General features: G+C 39.4%; 1 protein-coding gene across 1 annotated transcript in view; it reads left to right on the top strand.

Moving 5' to 3' along the window:
* The first annotated feature begins 287 nt into the window (after positions 1 to 287).
* AHRR (aryl-hydrocarbon receptor repressor) overlaps positions 288 to 21,573 on the top strand; it is a 66,003-nt gene continuing 44,717 nt past the window's right edge. The window contains exons 1-2 of the mRNA XM_042869794.1: positions 288 to 349; positions 8,085 to 8,266. Of these exons, the coding sequence (XP_042725728.1) occupies positions 288 to 349; positions 8,085 to 8,266 (244 nt within the window). The remainder of the gene's footprint in view (positions 350 to 8,084; positions 8,267 to 21,573) is intronic.

Here is a 21,573-nt window from a genome sequence, read left to right as displayed (position 1 = left end):
TAAACAGGATGTATTTTTATACCATGTATAGTAAGCTTAATTTGAAAAAATGAAAATTGAATATAAACATCAATATTCTAATAACATTAAGGTAGGAAATTGGAATAAGCCCTAAGCTTCTATCTTAACTAATGCCAGTGTTCTTTTTAGTGTTGTTGGATGCCACACTCAGGCAACGAACATTTTTTCAGCTGAACTTCTTGGTGCTGTCCTTTTGTGCAGTGGTACGAAACGCAGAAACCTCTGAACTAAGACACCTATTCCTTTTCTTTTTCAGCATCAAAACAATGATTCCTCCGGGGGAATGCCTCTATGCTGGGAGGAAAAGGAGGAAACCCATTCAGAAACAGTTAAGTATCACATTGATCAGGAGGCAGTTGCACCTCCCTCCAAATGTGCGTGCTAGAAATATGGTAGGAGGAATCCAATCCTCCCATACTCTGCTGACCCAGGAGAGACTTAAGATCTTTTGTCATGGTGAGAAACCCAGGCTGGAGGCTGGCTCCAGTCAGCATCTTGTACCATTGCTCTTATTCCAAAGACTTTGCAGAATTGTTATTATGCCATCATGCTTTCAGTCATATGGTCTGATTTTTGGGTGGTCTTGTGTGGAGCCAGAAGTTGGATTCAGTGATCCTTATGGGTCCCTTCCAACTCAGTGTATTCCATGACTCTTCTACTCCAGAGAGGATGCTGTGCATGGGTCAGACTGTCCTTACCCACTGCTAGTTGATGACCCAGAAGGAGTCCAGTGGCTATGGTGCACACCACAGCATACTACATAGCATAGTGCTTTGAGGAGTGATAGGAGCAGCGGTTGTTTGTAGGCAGAAGATGTTGGTGGATTAATTGTCAGCTGGGCAGTTGGCTGGAGGGAGTGGCTGCTACCTCTGTGTGTGTCTGTGTTCCCTGTCTCTTGCTCAAGGAGAGCTTCCCTATGGGGAAGCTGTGTGCTGAGTGGCACCAGTGTGCTGGTAGGTCCCCCCTTCCCCCTTTCTTGGCTTTGCCTGGCTTGGGGCATCACTACATCTAGTAGATGTAAGTCTGGAAAGTGGGTCAGTTCAGCCAACTGAAAAAGCAGACTGGTGACTCACGTTTTGCATAAAAAGGGCATCATTTTTGAGCCACTATTTAACCACAGAATCACTTTTATTCGAAGAAAAAATGAGAACAATTGTATGTGTGAAGGCAGAGCAGAAACAAAAACCACAACAGGAAGAAAAAGATACTTGAAATGCAGGGAAAAAAGGTTATCATTCAAATGCAGAATGATTTTGTCATAAACTACTTGAAAACAAAGTCTTTTGATATAATTATCTGACATCTTCTGTGTTATATTTGATTACATAGTTATGAAACATTCACAGTGTGTTAAAATTATGAACTGCTGCTGATGGTCTTTGCAATTTAAGGATGAAAAGTTAATTAAAACAGATTTCTCTATTTGCATTTTCTCAGAGCTCCAAAAATAACTCGCTTGGCTTAAAATTGTATATTTTGGTCTAAAGTCAAAAGGGAGTTTCTCTGAAAGTTTGGGTGAAATCTGTTCATTTTGTTTGGATTTTGGAGAGTATTTGCACATGAACCACTTGTTGCCACTTGAAAAGATACATATCTATATTTAATGTAAAATGTATCACAGGTGGCGATTTCAACAGACAAAGATAATGAATGAAGAAGGGTGTTCTTCCCGCAGTGCCTGAGTATTAGATCCAAATGTACATGACATTTTTGCACTAGTGTTCAAGAATGCATACAGCTTCTTTATTCCTATATGAGCTATGGAAGTGCTCCAGTATATGAAATTACCTCTGTGCAGAGCTGTTTATGTATCCTAACTTTTGTGAGAAAGGAGTAAGAGTCACAGTTGCTTGGAAAAATGTTAAGCTTCATGTTTGGAGTGTGTATGGTGGCTAGAAGAGCTTCTCTCTGAGATGTCTTCTAGATAAAGCAATATCTAAGAAAGCCACTTGCTATCTAAGGATGGAAATGTCCTCAGGAGCCCACTTGGGAATTTTGCATTCAAAACATCGATGTAGCAAGTACCTTGAAAATAGCTCCGCTGTGAGATTGTGATGCAGGTACCTGAACATACCTATCCACTCAGACATAGATAATCTTGATGGAGAAACTTGGTTTTTGTTAAAATAAAGGGAATCAAGTGCTTTGAGTTTCCAGAATACTTAGCTCCCACACTGGAGACTACCCTCTATTTCCTATGGATAATAATTTCTTACTTGCTGAGGATGATTTCTCACTTCCTAGCAACACTGGTCTCTTCCTCCAGCCATATCTGTTTGTGGGCTTGGTCTCTGGTAAGCCTTTCCTCATTCACAGACTTCCTAACATTGCTCTAAAGAGGCTCTGAATGCCTGTGATTGACTTTACAGACTCCAGGGCTCCTTTCAGGGTCTGTGTCCTTCAGCCCTAACGGATCTTCCTGATGTTTCAGAGCTATGAGATATCCTTTCTGTTATGTAGCCTTAAATTGTTTATCTTGAATTTGGAGGGGTATACATTATTGAACAGTATATTTAACAATTTTAATCCATGTTGTGCTGTTTTTTGTTATAACATTTTTTTGTCTTGTTTGATAGCATAGCTCTATGGCCTTGTTCTATTTTTCTTCCTTTTGTTCTGATAATGAATCACAGTAGATACAGCCACCTGTTCACCTGCATTGTTCAGCCTGAAAACCTAATTTTTCAGAGAAAATAAGTTGATGGGAATTCTTTGTCCAGTCCAAACTATTATTCGTCTCTATCATCCTAATGTCCTCTAGAAATTTAAGACTTTCTCTTGACAGTTCTGGGCTCCCCAGTTAAAAAAAGAAAGGGATATCCTGGACAGAGTCCAGTGGGACCACAAAGATGATTAAGAGCCTGGAGCTCTTAATCTGTACAAGGAAAGGCTAGGAGACCCAGGGCACTTTAGTCTGGAGAAGGTAAGGCTGAGAGAGGATCTCAGCACTTTTTACAAATATCTAAAATGTGGGAGTCAAATGGATGGGACCAGGTTCTTTTCAGTGAGGTGTAGCAATAGAACAAGGGGCACCAAGCAGAAACTGTAGCTCAGGAAGTTCCATGCTGATCCAAGGAAGAACCTCTTTACTGTGAGGGTGACAGAGCTCTGGTATAGGCTGCCCAAATAGGTTAGTAGTCTCCTTCCCCAAAGGCCTGCATGCCTACCTTGGCAACCTGCTGTAGGGAACCTGCTTTAGCAAGGGCTCAGACTTCATGACCCCCAGAGGTCCCTTCCAACCCTGACAATTCTGTGATTCTGTGAAGTGAGATAAGTTCTCATCTGAGTAGGATACGTGGATTTCTCTAGGGATTTGTGGCCTTTTAAATGCCAGAATTCAAAAAACAGAGGTTCAGTGTTCCCCTCTGCAGAACAGCTGGTACTTTAACATCTTCCCAATGTATGTGCATCCCAGGAAGCCCACTCTCTGCTCTGTTAACATTTTGTGATCAGGCTGTCAAACCAGCTGATGATCCTGCAGCTGGCTTTTAATTGGAGATATTGCAGAATGACAGTGCCTGTTTTTGCAGGCATAGGACATTGGAAATTGCATTCTGAAGTAACTTTACCGAACAGTGAGGAAAATATATGAAGAAACTCCGTGGGAGAATGAAGAGAGCCATTTGACTATGAAAAAATGAGTAGAAAATTTGTATTACTGGGAAGAGCTACTATATTTTGTCTTCTCCACCCACAAGTAGGAGAGACCATCTTCAATAGATTGCCTTCAGACAATGTATCAGGTTTAAGTTCTACCTTCACCCATATAAATATATAACAAATCCTAGCCATTCTCCTTTGACCATGGAAAGTTTGCAAACAAGCCCTATTATATGTGGTCTGCGCTAAAGGATTTTGGCATTTATGGAACCAGATCAAGCACCTGGAGGTCAGGGTGAATGAAAATTTTCCATCAGATATGTTTTTCATCCAGAAAACTGGTGTTTTGAGTAAAGAAAATATTTTCTACTAAGTGTTTGCTTCCTGTGGAAATCTAATATTTTGCTAGTAATTCAAGCATCTGAAAAATAAGGAGATCTTGTTTTTAACCTCAGACTAAAAGCATTACACTGAAATTAATACTCGTACTAGCAATGCTTGGGCAGTGCTTCAGGACAGTTACTGTTTGAAAGCTTCATCCACTTCATCTCAAACCCTGGCAACTTGTAAAAACTCTCTCCCTCCACAAAACATTTCTTGTAATGTTTTACAGCTCTTTAAAGGCAAACTCAGCTGCCTTCGCTCTGAGTGTATCTTTAACTGCTCCAAACTGCCCAGTTCAGTCAGAACTGTATCAGTGCCAGGGTAAACAGAGATCTTAGGAGCAGCTCTCTCCTTAGTTCTCATTTTAAGGCCCTCTATGGCATAGCCTTTCTTCTTACTTGGTATCACACTATCCAACCTCTCATCTTCTCTGTTGGTGTGATGTTTTCATGACCAAGAGTTCTGCTTTCTCCTCTCCTTGCTGTGAAGGCTTAGCAGAGGCGTATCATTGAAAAGGTACCTTTTCCTCCGAACAGCTTCCTCTCAGTTCTTTTCATTCATAGAGATGGTCAGAATCTGCACATGTGTGGTTGGCACTGGGGCTCAGCTCTGCCAGGACACACTTGTGCAGTGCTCAGTCACTGTGGGTACTGGTCAGTGTGTTGCTGATAACTATTTGCTTTTTGCTCTATGTCATTGTCTTTCTTCCCTTTCTCTTCTTACTGAAAGCTTCCTGTCCTATCAGATGGTTAGATTTTCTCAGCTGAGATCATCAGTGTGTTTCATACTCCAGCATACTTGGACAACTTCTTCAGAGTGCACTTTTTGTTAAAAGATGTGGACTGCCTCAGTGGGCGGCAGGTATGGCTTGGAGAGGAGGAGAAGACACAGCACTCAGTGTACAAATCTGTGGTGCAGGAAATTCTCCTGCAAGCTTACCCATCTGGTTTACAACAGTTGCAACCTGTGGGTCTTGGGCAAACTGAGGTACTGAAGCACAAACAGCTCAATGTCTTACGTACCAACAACAGAGAAAATGTCTGTGTCCCAGCTCCTGCACTCACTTCCAGGGACTACTTGTATGGTCCCGTGCAGGAATGCATTCTTGTTACTGAGCAAAGCAGAATTTGGATGGTTGTGTTCAAGACGCAAAGAAAGAAATGCTGGCTTTACTATTTTAGGTACAAGTGCCGCTTTATTGTAATAGAATTGTATGAAAAGCAAAGTGAAAAAGGCATGGAGTGAATGCTGTGTCTCTATTAAGACCTGATTTATGTAGTTTGAAAATCAGCTTTTACATAAGCATGACAAGCATGGCTGCTTTCAGCTCAAAGTAAGGGCAAGAATTTCCATTTGCCTCAAAACAGCTCCTTGAAGAATCTTCCTGCCTGCTGTTTTCCTTGAAGGATAGCTAAGCAAGCTTTTCCATGGAGCTTGCATTGTTTTAAATCCTACCCACTTGGCACCTAATTACCATTTGCATCAAACTCACATTTGTTTGGATTTACTCCCTTACTGAATCATTTCCTTGAGTTTTCAGGAAGACTTCTTTCTCTTGCAGTCTTTTTACCTCATTCCCTGTAACTTCTAGAAAATGGGTACTTTGCTCGGTACAGATGCAGCCCGTGCATTTGCCATACATCTCTGATATAGAGCAGTTGTGAGTTTACGTGACAAATAGGCTTTAACGATTTCTATACCATATCAGTCTTGGACATTTTTACATTTTGAGCTCCTCAGTCTAATTTTCCTTACTGGAATTTTTTATTGTGTACTAAATTGTTTCCTTACTTTGACTGGTTTGTCAGTTGTAAAGGGCAAATAATAATATCCTATGTTCCTAAACTTCTACTTAACTTGAGTCGTTGCTTTCCAGAGGTCAGACGTCATTTTGATGTTGTGAGAATGGCTGAGTGTCAGGGTTTACTCCAAAAAATTAGTACCCACTATGTACAAAGAGTATGCCTTTTTTTGGATTGTATTATTTGTTGGATGTTGCCCTTTCTCACAGAGAAAAGTCATTTATAGGTCCCCAATTACTAAAATCTCCCCCACATCTCTGAAAGTACTTGAGTTGCTGAAAAGCCACATACAAATTTGGATAATTCTGAATGAAAAGGTGAGAATTACATTTTCACTGACACCTGTCTTGAACAGTTTTTCACTCATTCTATCTGTTGATGTTGTTGTGTTAAATTGAAGTGAAGGCTTACAAAGGTAGCAATTTTTTTTCAAATCTGATTTGATTTAAGAGGTTTTCACTTAGCAGCAAAGTCAGCAATCACATATAAGAGACATCAATCTTTTTTTAACTAATTTCTAAACATAGTATTTCTTTCCGAACAATGCTAAATTACATTTATAAAAAAGGAACACTCAAATTATGTTGTAATTTAGCTCTTTGAGCACCTTGTGAAATACTAATGTTCAAAATTAAAATTATATTTGAAAAATGTAGTTAATGTATGGAGTGTGAAGATGCAGCAGAAAAGAGTTACAAGTGACCTGATGTACTCTGATTCTCCACTGGAGCACTGTTGAAGCTAGATAAGATTATGATCCTTGCGTTTAGTTTGGTGGAAGTTGAAACTGCTAAAACACACGTATTTTCCTTGTCTATCATTTTCCTAACTTGATATAATTTTTCCCCTCATTTCTCTGTTGATCTTTCTCTGTATGTCTCTTCTTCTAGAGAAAGGGCTTTGGGATGAATGTAGCAATGTACTGCAACATCAGCTTGGACTGGTGTTATGAGAGTGAGATGGAGAACAGCAAACACAGTACTGAGTGCCCTGGTCAAATCCAGTTCAGCTGCAGTCCTAGGCTGCTGTACACCTTCAGATCATGGATTTGTTCAATTTACATCTCCAGTGGCTTATTTTTGGACAAAGAACTTGAGCAGTGCTGGGCCCAGCAATGGCTGTCTGCAGTGGATAACATCTTTCTCAACCTTGCCACAAATGCCTTGGTACTTTGGTGTGGGACGCTCCTTATTGTTGTGCTAGTCACAACAAATCACCCCAAAAGGTTGTGAGATAGGTGCAAAAGAGGCTGCTCAGAGAAGAAGCTATGGGTGCCCCATCCCTGGAGATGCTCAAGGTCGGGCTGGATGGGGTTGTGGGCAGACTGAACTGGTGGGGGTCAGACCTGCCCATGGCAGGGAGTGGGGCTGGGTCAACTTTAAGGTCCCTTCCAATCCCAAACATTCTATAATGCTGTGATTCCATGGTTCCATGATTCTGTGATTCTATGATAAAGGTTCACTATTTTGCCTGTATAACTTTAATCTGCCTCCTTTCACTGTTGATAGTTTTCACCTTGAACATCTGCAATAGGTTTGCTGTGGAATCTGTTCCACACTGGGGTGCCTAATGGAGTTGGAGTGTTCGGTTTTGAAATCTGAATAATACTATTCTATATGTTTTGAGAGGAGTATCAATGTTCTCAAGAGAGAAACCAAAATTTTACCTTTGTTATTAGTGATGCAGAAAGGTAAATTTGAGGATGTTCATAAGATGTTTGAGTTTGGCAAAATAATGTCTCTTCATGTTGCTTCCCATATTCTTTTAATCATGTCTGAAGAAAGGCTCATTTCTTAATTATCTTCTGACCTACGAGTTAATTCTGAGTCATTAAATGGAGGGTACTGAGATGCTTTGAATGAATACACTGGGTATTGAATGGGTTCATGCATTAGTCATGGTAATTTTCCTTTACTGTTCTGACATTAATTTGTACTGCACAGATGAAGAATCATTTTTCCTGGTGTTCTCTAAGATACAAAGGTAGCATCCATTCCTCTAAGGTCAGAGGGCCCTAACTAAGAGATATCATCTCTTCATCCGTTTTCCTCTGGGCAGTTATGAGAAAAGAGGCCAATGTCCATGTCTTTGTGCAATGCAAAATGGTGAATTTCAGAATATCTTTTAAGCAGAGGATAAAAACTTAACAAATTTGCATAGGAGCTTGATTAACTACACCTGTTATCAACTGATGGCAAAAAGCATCTCAGTCTGTGGTTGCACTACTTGGAGGTATAAAACAGGTAATCGAAAATGTGACTCTCTTCTCCCCCACAGAAGGCCTGCAGCTGGAAATGAAAAATCAAATCCTTCAAAGAGGCACAGGGACCGCCTAAATGCAGAACTAGACCATCTGGCCAGCCTCCTGCCTTTCCCACCTGACATAATATCCAAGCTGGACAAGCTGTCTGTGCTGCGCCTTAGTGTCAGCTACCTGCGAGTCAAAAGTTTCTTTCAAGGTAGGTCTCTTCAAGATAGCAGGTTCCTTTTAAAACTCTCCTTCTTATTCATGATTGCTTTCTACTAATGGTGAGTAAAATTAAAATGAGGTGTTATATTGGTAAAGTAAGAAAAGAAAGATCTAACCTCTGTTATTGAACATACTTCTTTTGCATATGAGATATTGCTTTGGAAATGTTGTGCATTTCCTCCTATGCTTTTTGTGTGGTTTTTACCAAATAATGGGATAACCTTCACCCTTCCTCAGTGCACTGTAGGAAATGGGAAAACATGGCTGTAAAATACTTAAACCTGCAAAGAGACTTGGGGTAAATGTAAAGTTGTAATATCTGTAGCTATGTTGTGCTTCTTTTTTGAAGCTATTATTGCTCATGTTTGCAATGTCTGTTTAAACACAACTAACGTACCACCTGTATTTACTGTAAGCCCAACAGGAAATAGGCTTGCTTGAAAGGTAGAGGAATCACTTTCGTTTGGGATACGTGTGATCTAAAGTTCTAAGTGTTGACTAAAGCTGTAAAAGGCTACGCTTTGTTTTTGTAGCTGTCTGGCACACCATACAATGAAAGCCAAATGTGCATGTTCAGATGAACATAATAAGAAATCTTCCAAATCTGCAGACAGTTTTCATTTCTTCTGTTACTGTAGCATTCACAAGAGCAAAACCTGGATTAGGGATACAGCAATGAAAATCCTCTCAGAAATTGTTAAATAAAAGGAAAGCAAGAGCCTTTTTGGTGGAGTACAATCAACCAAAATTTAAAGGTGGACTGCAGAGACAAACAACAGTACTTTTTTTTTTAATGTTATTTTCATTTGCTACTCTTTCCTCATCTATTCCTTATTATATAGAATGTATACAAGGGATCCCTATTCTTTTTATTCATTTTAAAATTTTTTACTGAAGAATGTTATTTATTTGTTGGCCTCTCGCTCTTTTTACATTTTAATATAAAAATAATGCCAGATTGCACGATATCTTGCAAGCTGACATCATGTTACAGACAGTGATGTTAGTGATAGCAGGAGCCTCCCATGTCAACGGTGGCAGCTGGCTGCCCAGCCTCTGTCATCTGGGAGTTCACAGAGTGCCTCTGTTTCCCTTTGAGTTCATACCTGGGTGTCACTGCTTCTTCCTCTCAGCCGTGTTTTCATTTCTCATGGATTCACAAGGAAGAAGCTGTTTTCAGCTGCCTTTACTTCTCTTCTGCCTGAGTTTCTAAGACAGATTGTCCTCCTTTTTTAAAGTGATGGGATAAAAGTAAGACAAGTAAAGCCAGACTTCATTGCTTTGAAATGTTCCATGTTTCAAGAGATTTCATTTAATTTAATCCTCAAATTGCCTAATTGGACACATAGTTTGTGTACCCTTCATTCTTATTTTTAAATGTTTGCATTGTGAAACTAGGGTTACAGAAAGCATTGTTTATAGTAAAGGAAGGAAACTACATGCCATTTTAAGATAGAGAGCAGGCCAGGCTGGAGGTTCAGGAGTGAAGGAGAGGTGAGCTCCTGAAACAGAGCTGGAAAAGAAATGGATGCTAATGTCTGCTAAGAGCAGGAGCTGCAGCCTTGGCTCAGTGTCACGCTGTGATCTACTTTTTCATGGTTGTGTTGTGGAGAGCAGAGCAGGATTTTTTAACCAAACCTTTGGTAAGAGGTCATTTGAAAAAGAAACAAAGATTATCCCCAGTGCTTGGCTCTTTGTTGTGATGAAAAAGCATAGAGGAACAGGAATGGTTTATTTACGGCTTCTAAAATCTAAGGATGGTACTAAGTTGAGAGTTGTTATAAGTGCTGTGAGGATAGAGAACAGACCAATGGTATGCAGAGATGTTGTAACATTGGATAAATGCATATATGTATATCTCTGGAAAAACGGACCTAGAAAATCTGTACTAATTCACTCAGGGACAATTAATCCAAAGGAACTGGTGTTTGGCAGAAGAGAGTAACCTGGAAAATAGAACATAAAAACAATAATCGAGGAAGGATAGTGGTCAGAAAATTGTTCCATGCTTGTAATATGATATGTTGACATAAACAAGAAAACCAAGTGTGGATTTTGGTCTGTTTGCCCAGAGGCAGCATGTCGCTAAACAGGAAGGTTGTAATCCTTCTCTGCATGAGACCAGCATGACTCCATCTGGAATACAGCTTTTTATTGTGGGCATCTCCTGGTCACAAGGGCATTAGTACACATAAAGGGGTTTGGAATAAACACAGGCAAGAAGTGACTGAAAAGCTGGATGGACAGAAAAAAAGAGTAAAGTTAGCTTGAATACCTAGCATTTATATCCTGTGGCTGTTTGTCTTCGAGGAGGAGAAGGGTGATCTGTAAGAAGAGAAGGAATTGGTTAGGGCATTTTAGAGTGGCTCAATGAAAGACCTGAGAATTGATGATGAGCATGTTGAAATTTGGCTCGAGTATCCAGTAAAACATATCTGTGACAGGTTCTGTTCAGCTATCCAGTATTCCTAAAATCGGTGTAGTGGAGATTCAGGAGATTCAAGATTGTAGTCACAGTTTGATATGTAGGCATGTTCATCCTTCATTTAGAATGCTGCTCTTTGAATTTGAAGGAAGTGAATCTTAAATTCCATGTTTTTACAAAGTATTTGTAAGAATGCCGTTTGCAGTTAAAAAAAAGCAACAACAACAAAACCTAACACTTGAGCTATATTCTTCACATAGGACATTGCATGTTCAACATATAACTGTTTAGCAACTCCTGTGACAATTATTATTGCAGACCTTCAACAGTCCCAGCAGTTTCCAGACGTACTCATTGACTTGCCACTAGGTGTCCTTTCAGTAGCTAAGCTGGAATCCTCCCTGTGCAGCATAAATGTTGCAATTTATAGAGATCAGTAATAGCCAATCACGGGTCATGGAGTGACCTCACCATATTGATTTTGCTTTTCAGAGAATTAGGAATCAGGAGATAGCTAATACTCACGAGTCATCTGTTCTCTTCTTGGTGACCATTACAGGTTAATAATTTGAAGCCAGTTCATTTTAGTTAAGTTATGCAAGGGAAAATTCTGGCTCCTTTCCGAAATTTGAATCTGGTTCTTAACTCAGATTTTCCTGGTAGTCAATTTAACAGTCACTGTGGTGGATTCCCTCTCTCATTCTCAGAAACATTTTCATTTGGCTTGAGAACAATTCCTCTGTTTCTTGGCTTACAGTACTCAGATCTCAGTAAGCAGTTGGCATTGGCACTATTAATAGTCCCACTCCCCCAGGCTATACACATTTAGTCATTTTGCATTTTCCTGATAAGCACTTCAAAATGGCTTGAAGCCATAACCTTAAAATCTCACCAGATCTCTCGTATAAGGCAGCACGGATCTGAACCAGTGCTTAGACTGAGAGGCATCAGCAGCTACAGGAAGCTGTGCTGGTCATTGGCCTGACAAAAATTTGTCTTGGCTGGGGCTGCTGTGGGAATGGAGTGGCACTTAATGTCTGTGATCACTTGAGCTCACTGGACCTCTGACTTGGACATATTCCATTCTGGTTAAATGTATTTTGCCTTCCTTCATCTCTCTTGATGATAAACCCTTCAGTAGCTCTTATTTCTCAAATTTTCCTGTGGTGGAAAAATGGTGGTCTTGTTCCACTTTAAGATTGGCTCTTTTTGTTTAAATTGTTTCCTTCTAATACAACTTTTAATTTTGCAAATCAATATAGAAAGAATAGCACCTTATTCTTCTAGCATCTCAAGTCCGTTCTCAGAGCAGTTGCCTTAGGCTTACGAGTCAGGAAAATACAGTGTAAGACCAATAGGCAAAATAAGAATACAATTAGAATCATTGTATGGTTCTATGTATTAGAACTGGAATTTAAAATTTCTGGTTTTTTTTCAGTTCTTAGTGTAACCAATCTTATATTGGTATTCCACTCAAACTTTCCTTTAGCATGTCATTCAATGGAATCATGAAATTGTTTGAGTTGGAAGGGACATTTAATGGCCACCTAGTTCCACTCCCCTGCAGTGAACAGGGACACCTACAGCTTGTTCATGTTGCTCAGAGCCCTGTTCTGCCTGACCTTGATTATCTTCAGGGTTGAGGTATCCACCACCTCTCTGGATAACCTGTGCCAGTACCTCCCTGCTCATATTGTAAAAATCTTTTCTTAATGTTAATACTTCTAACCATAAGCATTTCTAACAAATGATAGCTAATGTTGCCGAGTACAGCCTGAGATGGCAAAAATATGGACCTAAATAGGGGTGATTGTTTGGGTATTCAAGAAGTGGGGACATTTTAAATAGTTTGCTGCATAATTTAGATAAAGAGTAATTTAATCCAGTAGTTTACCTTATTTTGTCCATCTGAACATTTTATGCATGCTGATACGCACATACACTTATGCTAACAGATAAACATGCACACACAGACAAAAACAGTGGCATCTCAACAAGCATCTCCCTCGTGGCATTATTTTTACTTTCTGTGTTTATTTACTTCCAGAATTCACCGCCTTCTTTGTGTTTACTTACTTCCGGACTTCATTTCATTGTGAAATATGAAAATTGACAAATTTATTGATGACTAAATAAGAAACAAAGAGTGCTGAATTAATTTTGAGAGAAACAGTATTTAAAGTTTCAGTAAATTTTACATTCAAATTGTAAACCAAATCTATCCGAAATACTGACAATCAAGCATAGGGACATTTTGTTTGATCTCCCTTATTTTGAAGTGATATATCATTTTAAAGTGAACTGTAATAGGCTGTGAGAAATTTGTCAGTAATGTTAGCTCATTTGGTTCTGTGTAAAATTTCAGATTTTAGGAAATAAGCCTGGAAGAAACTATCCTCAGTGACCAACTGTGTCTGAGAGATATTTGTGTAATGTTTTATGAGTCTGCAATCTCATTGATCTCCAGCAGTCTGGATATCTTCCTTCCTTCCTTCCTTCCTTCCTTCCTTCCTTCCTTCCTTCCTCTTCCCATGCTTCCTAAAGATAAGCTCCCTGTTTATCCTCTTCTAGTCTTTCTGTATTTTCCTTTTTTATCATGATTTCTCATAAATTTACAGCTAATATTTCTGAGAATGCTCTGCTCATTTACAGAATGTGCTGCAATTTTGCTAGACACGATCAACTTGCAAGCACTCAATTCATCCATCAAGGTGCCAACCTTGTTGCTAATACTAGCAGTATCTGCTTGACCTTTAATGATGGAAGCAGTACAGGCAGTAAACATATAAAACTTTTTGTGCATTATCTACTACTGAGCAGTTGTTTGAGTTTCTAGTTCTGAGTAGCAGAACCATCTTCCCAGTCTTTTTGTATCATTTAAGAACTTCCAGCATGCTTTTTATAACCTCACCTTTCTTGGCTTTCAGGCACTGGCTTTTCTGTTTGTCTTCTTATATGATCGTGCTCTATTTTATTCATTTTTAAATATATTTTATGAGCTTCCAGTCCTTGAAGAACTCAGGATTTTAATATGGTCTTTTACTGTTGTATGGGAACTGTTGAGTCACGGCCTGAACCTCTGATTGATCACCTGAGGTGAGCCTTGAGTCAGCCAGAGGAGCACAGCTGAAGGCAATTCACCTGTGCTGCCGGAAGGGGTGGAGCCAGGTTCCACCCCTCCTGGACCTATTTAAGTCCAGGAGCCTGGCTACCAGAGGGGAAGGATCTCTTCTAGAGATCCTCCTCTTTTGGTATCTTCTAGTGAGCTCAACCCAAGGGTAAGCTCTTCTACTTATTCTCTTTTGTGATCCTTGTTTGCTTTTGCCTTACTCTTTTGATTATATTGCAATTATAACATCTTGGTCATACAACTGTATTTCATACTCTTCACTAACACTGAGATACTTCATACATTCCAATTTGTTGAAAGACCTTCTAACTTACTTTTCTTACGTATCTGACCTATGAGATTCTACCTTCCATTTCTCCAGGTATACCTAAGTGTTTCTTCTCCAGAGCTGGTAGCTTCGTTTTGCATTTTTTTGGATTTTTGCTGCTGTAAGAGTCTAGGATTTCCTAGTCCCTTTCACCAAGATGCCCTCTCGCCTTCTTACCTGTTTCTCTCTTTCAATTCAATCATTTTTTTAAGATTTTTTTTTTTTTCCCCAGTTCTGTGTGGTTTCTGTCTTTCTTCTGACTTAACATTATATTACCAGGTCATTTCCTTTTACTCATTTATGTGTTTGGTGTGATCCAATTCCCAATGATGTTTATCTCTAATGGAAATTGGATTTATTCCTTTTAAGAAGAAAGCAACAAAGGATTCCTCCCAGCTGGCCTGATTTTCAGTATCCTCAATTACTTGCAATCTGTTCCAGCTTTCATCTCTTCCTCCTGTAGCTGTCTACTTCTTACTATGTTTATTTGGATTCCTTAGGTTTATTAATTAGATTCTTTACATCAGGCTGTCCTGAGAGCAGACTATAAGGCTCTACGTTACTGTAGCATGTAAACACTTAGTGCAACAGTCCTCAATCCTTTGCTGGCAGATATACTTCTGATGAGATGTGTGTGAATCCACTAACACTCAGAAAGTTATAAAAATAAAACTTGAGATGGGTAGGGAAGCAAAGAATGATCTGGCTTTCAGTGCATTATCCACATAGTAATACTATTCTACTATATAATGCTATACTACTTTATGAGTGCTGCTCGGCTGAATGAAAGCTCCTCTTTTGAAGATCCACTGCTAAGCAAGGAGAGGGATTATCAGACTTCCAATTTCTTCCCATTGTCCTTCGTTAATGTTTCTGTTTCTCCTAGAAGTGTTTTGTTTTGTTTTGTTTTCCAAAATCTCTCAGCTAAAGATTTTTCTTTTTTGTGCCTGGATTGCCAAGCTTTGTTCTTTTGGTATGCTTTATAGATTTTACTTCGTATCACCAAAGAAGATTGTTCTGTAACAAGATTTAAATGGTTTTGAAGTTAAGCTCATAAATTGGAGTGTATTGCTAAAATTATTGCCCATACTGAATATATTTCTCGTGGAAAAAAAAAATCTTTATTAGCTAGCTGGAGTAGCCCAAAGCATTCTCTTAAACGTAGAATCACAGTCTCAGTGAATCTCAGAATCACAGCACGGGTGAGGATGGCAGGGCCCTCTCGAACTATCTGGTCCTCTGCTCCAGAAGGGCCAGTCAGAGCAGGGTGTCCAAGCTCATGTTTAGGTGGCTTTTGGAAATCTCTAAAGAGGAAACTCCGCAGTTTCTGGGAGACTGTGACAGTGTTTGGTCATCCACATGGCACACAAATGTTTCCTGGTGTTCAGATGGAACCTCCTATGTTCCATTTTGTGTCCATTGCCTCTGTTCCTGACACTGGGCACTGCTGAAGAGTGCAGTCCACTGTCTTTTCACCCTCGCTTCATGCATATATACACATATATACATATATATATACATGTTGATAAGATCCCTCATGAGCCTCCTCTTCTCTAGGCCAAAGAATTCCATCTCTCCCAGCCTTTTATCATAGAAGAGATGCTCCAGCTTCTGGACTGTGGCCATTCACTGGACTTTTCTGGTCTTTTGTACTGGATATACGTAGAACAGATGCAGTAAAAGAATAAAAGACCTGAAATTTAACTAAATGTATTAGGAGATGCCATGTTGAGAACAGGATAAAATGCCCTACATCAGCATTTGTGGATCATGCCTTCTTGACTCCACCTCTTCACTCTCACCAGTCTCTTCCTGTTATGATCCATGTTTAACTTAAATTACAGAAATGATGAGAGGCTTTCAGATTATCCTTAAGAGTGTAGTTTTTGACAAAACCTGTACTTTGAGTTGCAAGTCTAGGATTTCATTTATGGTTCTCTGCTTAGCTAGGGCTGAATGCGATAGTTTGGGTCAAGAGGTCTCCAATATTTGTATAGTTTAACATTTACAAGTTTGTTTTTTTTTTTAAAGATGCACTCTACTGATTTAAAGCACTTACAGTGTTGTCATCTGAAACTGAATTCCTGAATGATTTCTTTATCGTGAGGGAAATAAAGGCTTAACTTTTTGGTCACATTCAAAATATCCTTAGGATATCTGTTGCTGTAGTTCACAGACATAGATTATTAGATTGTCTATAATATTTAAGTTGTATAAGTTATTTCTGGCAGCATATTTAACTTCTTTCACTGAAAAAGAACCTCTCTGGCCAAGGAGGGTTAGTAACTGATAAGGTTATTCCAGTGACTGTAGTACTCAATCATCATGTTCAAATGACCAATACATTCAGAATATTTCAGCAAAAAGGGACATCTTATGAAGGAAAGACATTTTTTACTCTCTTCTGCTCTAGAATTTTACCATCTTCATAATGATATAGGAATTGAAATACGAAGAGTGTTCTGCTGCACAAGTGGTGCATAAGTACATCTTTGAAGGAAGACCTACTTCTGCAAGTCATTGTCTAATCAAAAGCTAAAGTGCTACATTGGTGAAATCTTAGTAGAAGTGCCAAGACACTAAGAAGGCTGGCTGCATATACATTCCTGAGACCTAGCAGGACTCATTTCTGAAGAATCAGCTGCACAACTTCTCTCTCCCACATAACCTTTTTTTTCAAACACTGGATTATTTTGAGTAGACCATTTTTTATTGCCAGAGAAGCCATTCTATTGCATCACATTAACATGTTGCTTACATCAGTGCTTCGCTTCTGCTTTTTCCCATATTTCTTGGGAAAACCCTTCATTGTATGTAACGAATGAGGCTGCTTTGGACTGCATGTTTTCTTAGATACCTGAAGAAGACCTCTCTGACCCTTGGAAGACCTTTTGCTTACTTTTGGAAGAAGACCTTATCTCATCTTTTCACTGTTTTTTAAGGCTTTAATAACTCTTCTTGCTAGTTGGTTTTGTCTTTAATTTCCTGCGAACAAGATACGTTCTGGAGGAGAAGCAGAGTGGATTGTTGAAGCAGGATTTAATTTGGAATAAGTCTATATTCAGGAAGAACAAGAGGACTCTTCAAGCTGCTTGAATTCCTATCACCTTTGAAGATCAAGGGACCAGTTAGTATGTTAAATGTCAAGTTCTCAGGCTAAGTCTGAATTACATACCTATTTTTTAGTATAATGGCAAGTGAAAGATGTTAATAATAAATAACTGTAAGATCTTTTTGGTACTCCTTTGATGCCTGTGTGTCATGTGTTGTGGGTTTTTTATATTGTCAGGCGTCTGAAGCTCAGAGCAGTTAGGCTGTGTTAGTCATCTCACCAACAGGGCTGGACTTTATAGACGTGCTAACTTTAGGAAATACAACAAGGTTGCGATTGTTTGTGTAGAACTTCCTTTTGCAGTTCTGGATCTATATCTTACACCACCTTTCTACTGCTGAATGCCATTCAAGTGAATATTCCTGTGAGCTTCAGTTTTTCTGCTGATACTGGTAAGACTAATGATAAAACCAGGAAACTGGAAATGACAAGGGACAGGAGAAGCATCTTTGACTGTGAGATTTCACATAAGGGTATTTGGCACTGGAACAGCTCTACTGTTTCTAGCAGTAGAAGAAGTACACTCAGAACCAGATGATGTGGTCACTGAAACACAGAATAGCTGGTTTTATAGGTGTTCCCACAAAACACAGCTGCTGTATTGGTCCAGTGTGAGGGGAAATCCTCCAAGTAGTTTGAGCTGTTAAGCACGGATCTTTATCTTTCTCCAGCTTGATTAGTCATTTTTAACCAATCTGATTCGATAGGCTTTTATGCTTGGTTCCATTTGGTTATCTCACACTATGAATCTCATATAGCAGTAGTATAAATAAATAGATGCATATGACAAGGATAAAAATGGACCCATCTAAACCAGTAGACCTATTTATGTGCTTTTTTGTGTTCAGAAAGTTGATTTTGCTTGAGCACTGTTCTTGCTCAATCTGTCCTCTGCAGCTGAGATCTTCCTTGGCCCAGCCTCAACCAACCACTGAAATACACTGGTCCTGTGGATCGAATTCTTTTATCCTACACTATAATGAATGGACTTCTTGTGACATCATTTTCTTGAGATAAATTGTGTTTTGATGTTGAAGACTAAGAACCTAGTGTAAGTTCAGTTCTAATGCGGCCCAGGTTTTCTTTGGATTTGGAAACAAGATTGGGCTTTACTATAGTAAGGACTGTACCTTCAGAACAGAAGGTGCTAGCAATTGCAGTGGTAGAAGGTAGTAACAATAATTTTGCCCTCATTGCTGCTGCAGTGGATGGGAGGTAGGAAAGCGTTCCCTCGGGCATGAACTTTGGCTTGATTTACCCTTGTTCTCAGTTTCATGAGTGATTACTGTTTCTGAGAGGAAATGTGTTTCTTTACTGTCAAGAAAATGATTTACTTTGTTTCTAATTTTAAATGCAGATATGTTTTAAAGGAAAGACAATACCTCTTGTCCAACTGAATAAGGAATTTATCTTGGCGTAATATAATTGCAAAGAGCTTTGAAGATGAATAGGACAAATAGTTTTAGGCTAGAGAACAGTGTGGGAGACTGCCTTCTTGTTTTTTCTCCTCACTCTGCTACTGCATCACTTTTGGCTTACAGTACAAGGTGAAGCTCTCTGCAGAGAACTCTGAAATAATGCAGATGTCAGAGCTGGTCCTTCAGCAAGAAGCCGAGTGGCTTTGGAAGTACATGCACGTGGATGAACTTTCCTGAGAGGCACAGCTTACTCTCAGTATGTGCCTTACCATCCCATAGCTACTTTTTTAAAGCTTTTTGTAGCAGCATAAAATGCTGTGTGCCCACACCCCTAAAACTAGCTCAGAGATCTTTGTGCTACACTCTATGCATGTCTGGTGCCAATGTACTCTCTCTGGTTCTTGCCTGATCAGACAACTTTACTCTTTTGTGTCTGCATAGATATATTGGCTATGCCAAGGCAGAGTTCAAGATGACACTTGTGATCCATACAGATGAAAAGCTGGAAGCATATGTTCAGACCAAGCAAGAATTCATGTTCCATTGCATATAGGTCCCTCTCTGCTTTAGTGTTCCTTGTCATTTATCACATTATTGAGCAAAATACAGCAAGCTATCCTAAGACCTAGATATTTGTGGATAAAGGTGGGTGAGAACTGAACCTCAGTTATTGTCATAACTGCTTTGGAGACTGCTCTTCTAAAGTAGCATAAAGTATGTTCAGAAATTATTTCTGATGAGACTTCTGAGAAGACAAATCCACTAATACCTTGAATTAAGAGCATGCCACACAGATGTAAATCTGAAACAGCACTTCCTTTCTAAGACTTTCAAAAAAATCTTGCATTTCAAAACTGTCATTCAACTTCTTGACTTTGTAGTGACCTTATACAGTCAGTTCTAAATGTTGTCTTACAAGCCTTTTTTTTTTGCAGCACTGAGTGAATTCTGGAATAGGAATAGCACTGTAATAGGCTTCCCAGGGAGGTGTTTAAAAAGCATTTGGATGTGGTTCTTGGGGACATGATTTAGTGAAGTGTTGTTAGAGTTAGGGTAGTACCGTCAGGTTGCAGTTGGACTTGATGTTCTTTAAGGTCTTTTCCAACCAGAGTGATTCTATGATTTTATGTCCACTAGCATTTCATGCTGGCTGACTGCTGAGACCCTGAGAAGTTCATGAGATGCAATCTCAATATGAGAGGTAGGCACAGTAGCAGGGAAAACGTGAAGGAAGCATAATATGTCAAGAGTAGACAAAAGGATAGCTTTAAGCTGTACTTATCAACACTTTCCCCTATCCTTTCAGCTAGACTTCATACCTAATAAAGATCAAGTTATATGTAAAGAGAGGTTTATTGATGGTCTTAAACCTGGGAGGTTAGGGAGATAAGGCAGAGCTTCAGCAAGAGGGAATAGGACAAAGATTAATAGCTAATTCCTTAACTGGCTTCCATCTTCTACTTATTAGGTTTTCAAAGAAATGCTACGTTGCATCTCCCCCTTAACCATACACAGATATGTCTTATGATCTACTTCCAAGAGCTTTATTTAAAGAAACTTCTTTCTTTTTCCGCTCCCCTAAATTCTGATGATTCTTAGGCTGTTGAAGCTTTGAGACATTGTTTTTTCCCCCCCCTGCACTTCCCCCCAATTCTCTGTGTTGTCTGTATCTGCTGTTTTCTAACTTACACTAGGTATGTGCATGCTTTGGCAGTGGGTGACTGGCTTTTTATTCTGTGGTGCTAAATGTATTTCCATCTGTAATAGCCCTGCAAATCTACTGGATGACTCAAGCCAAAGACAAGAGGGTACCAAGACATGGAAGAGAGCAAGGCTAAGTGCTCTTAGTTGTTTTTTTTGTTTTGTTTTTAAATAAATTCTGTCTTTTCAAGATTTTATTTAGTCTCTGATAAATTCAATTGAAGTTTTGTTAACTGATAGTATTTTATTGACTTTTTTGAATTTAATAAGGGCATATGTTTTTATTTGTATTCTGTGCTTGGAGTTTAAAATGAGCAAATGAAATTAAATTTAACATGAGCAATAAGCAAAACACCTCACCAGAATTCAGGTAGATAGCACTGGTTTACTTAGTTACTACTTTAGAACATTTTTGTCAATGACTGAGAACTCTAATGTCATGTAATGACAGTGTCTCTGAATAGCAATTTGACACATTTGCTCAGCGTTGTCGTGGAAGGAAGACTTTTTTTCTCAGGATTGCTTTAATAATTGATTTTGCTCTTACTAGTCTCCACAGCCTTGGAGATGACTCAAGTCTCAGCAGTTCATGCCTTTCAGTCCTCTTCTTCGTATAATTTCCAAAGTATTCTACTGAACATTTGAGGGCTTCCCATGGGCAAGATTGGTTCTTCCTTTCTTTTGTTCTAAATCCCTGTCCATGTAGTGGCTGGCACCACTACTGCTCAAACAACCTGCTGTCGGAAACCCCTGCAAAGGTGTTGGGAAGGCTGGCTGGTCCCAAAGGGATGAGAGTGTCCATGAGATCAATCAGCACAGGGACTATCAGCCAAGCAGTGTCCTACTAGACCAGGCAGGAGCAGGGCAGCCAGCTACAGCCACAGGCACCAGCCACCTACTTGAGAATGGGCTGAGGCTAGGACATTGTGCACAGGTCAGAACCCAGGGCTCAGTGGTACCCATGACCGGGTCCAAGCACAGCTGTGAGGTGGTGAGGACTTCATGCCTTATAGACATCTTGCCCCCCTCCACCATCTCTGACTGTAGCTTCATTTTTGAATACAACATGGAGACTTGTCTAAATCTTGAGTTCTATTTGGTTTGTAGCCTCTGTATCACAGGTCTTCCTGATATTGCTGGTGCTCCACAGAATTCATAGCTAGTAACTTCTCTTTCTTGCCTATTTCTCTGATGAACAACATG

This window comes from Lagopus leucura, unplaced genomic scaffold (assembly GCF_019238085.1).
Source record: "Lagopus leucura isolate 7727_CA_CO unplaced genomic scaffold, USGS_WTPT01 Super-Scaffold_100002, whole genome shotgun sequence".
In the NCBI taxonomy this organism is placed as follows: Eukaryota; Metazoa; Chordata; class Aves; order Galliformes; family Phasianidae; genus Lagopus; species Lagopus leucura.
This window is presented reverse-complemented; position numbering and strand designations above follow the sequence as displayed.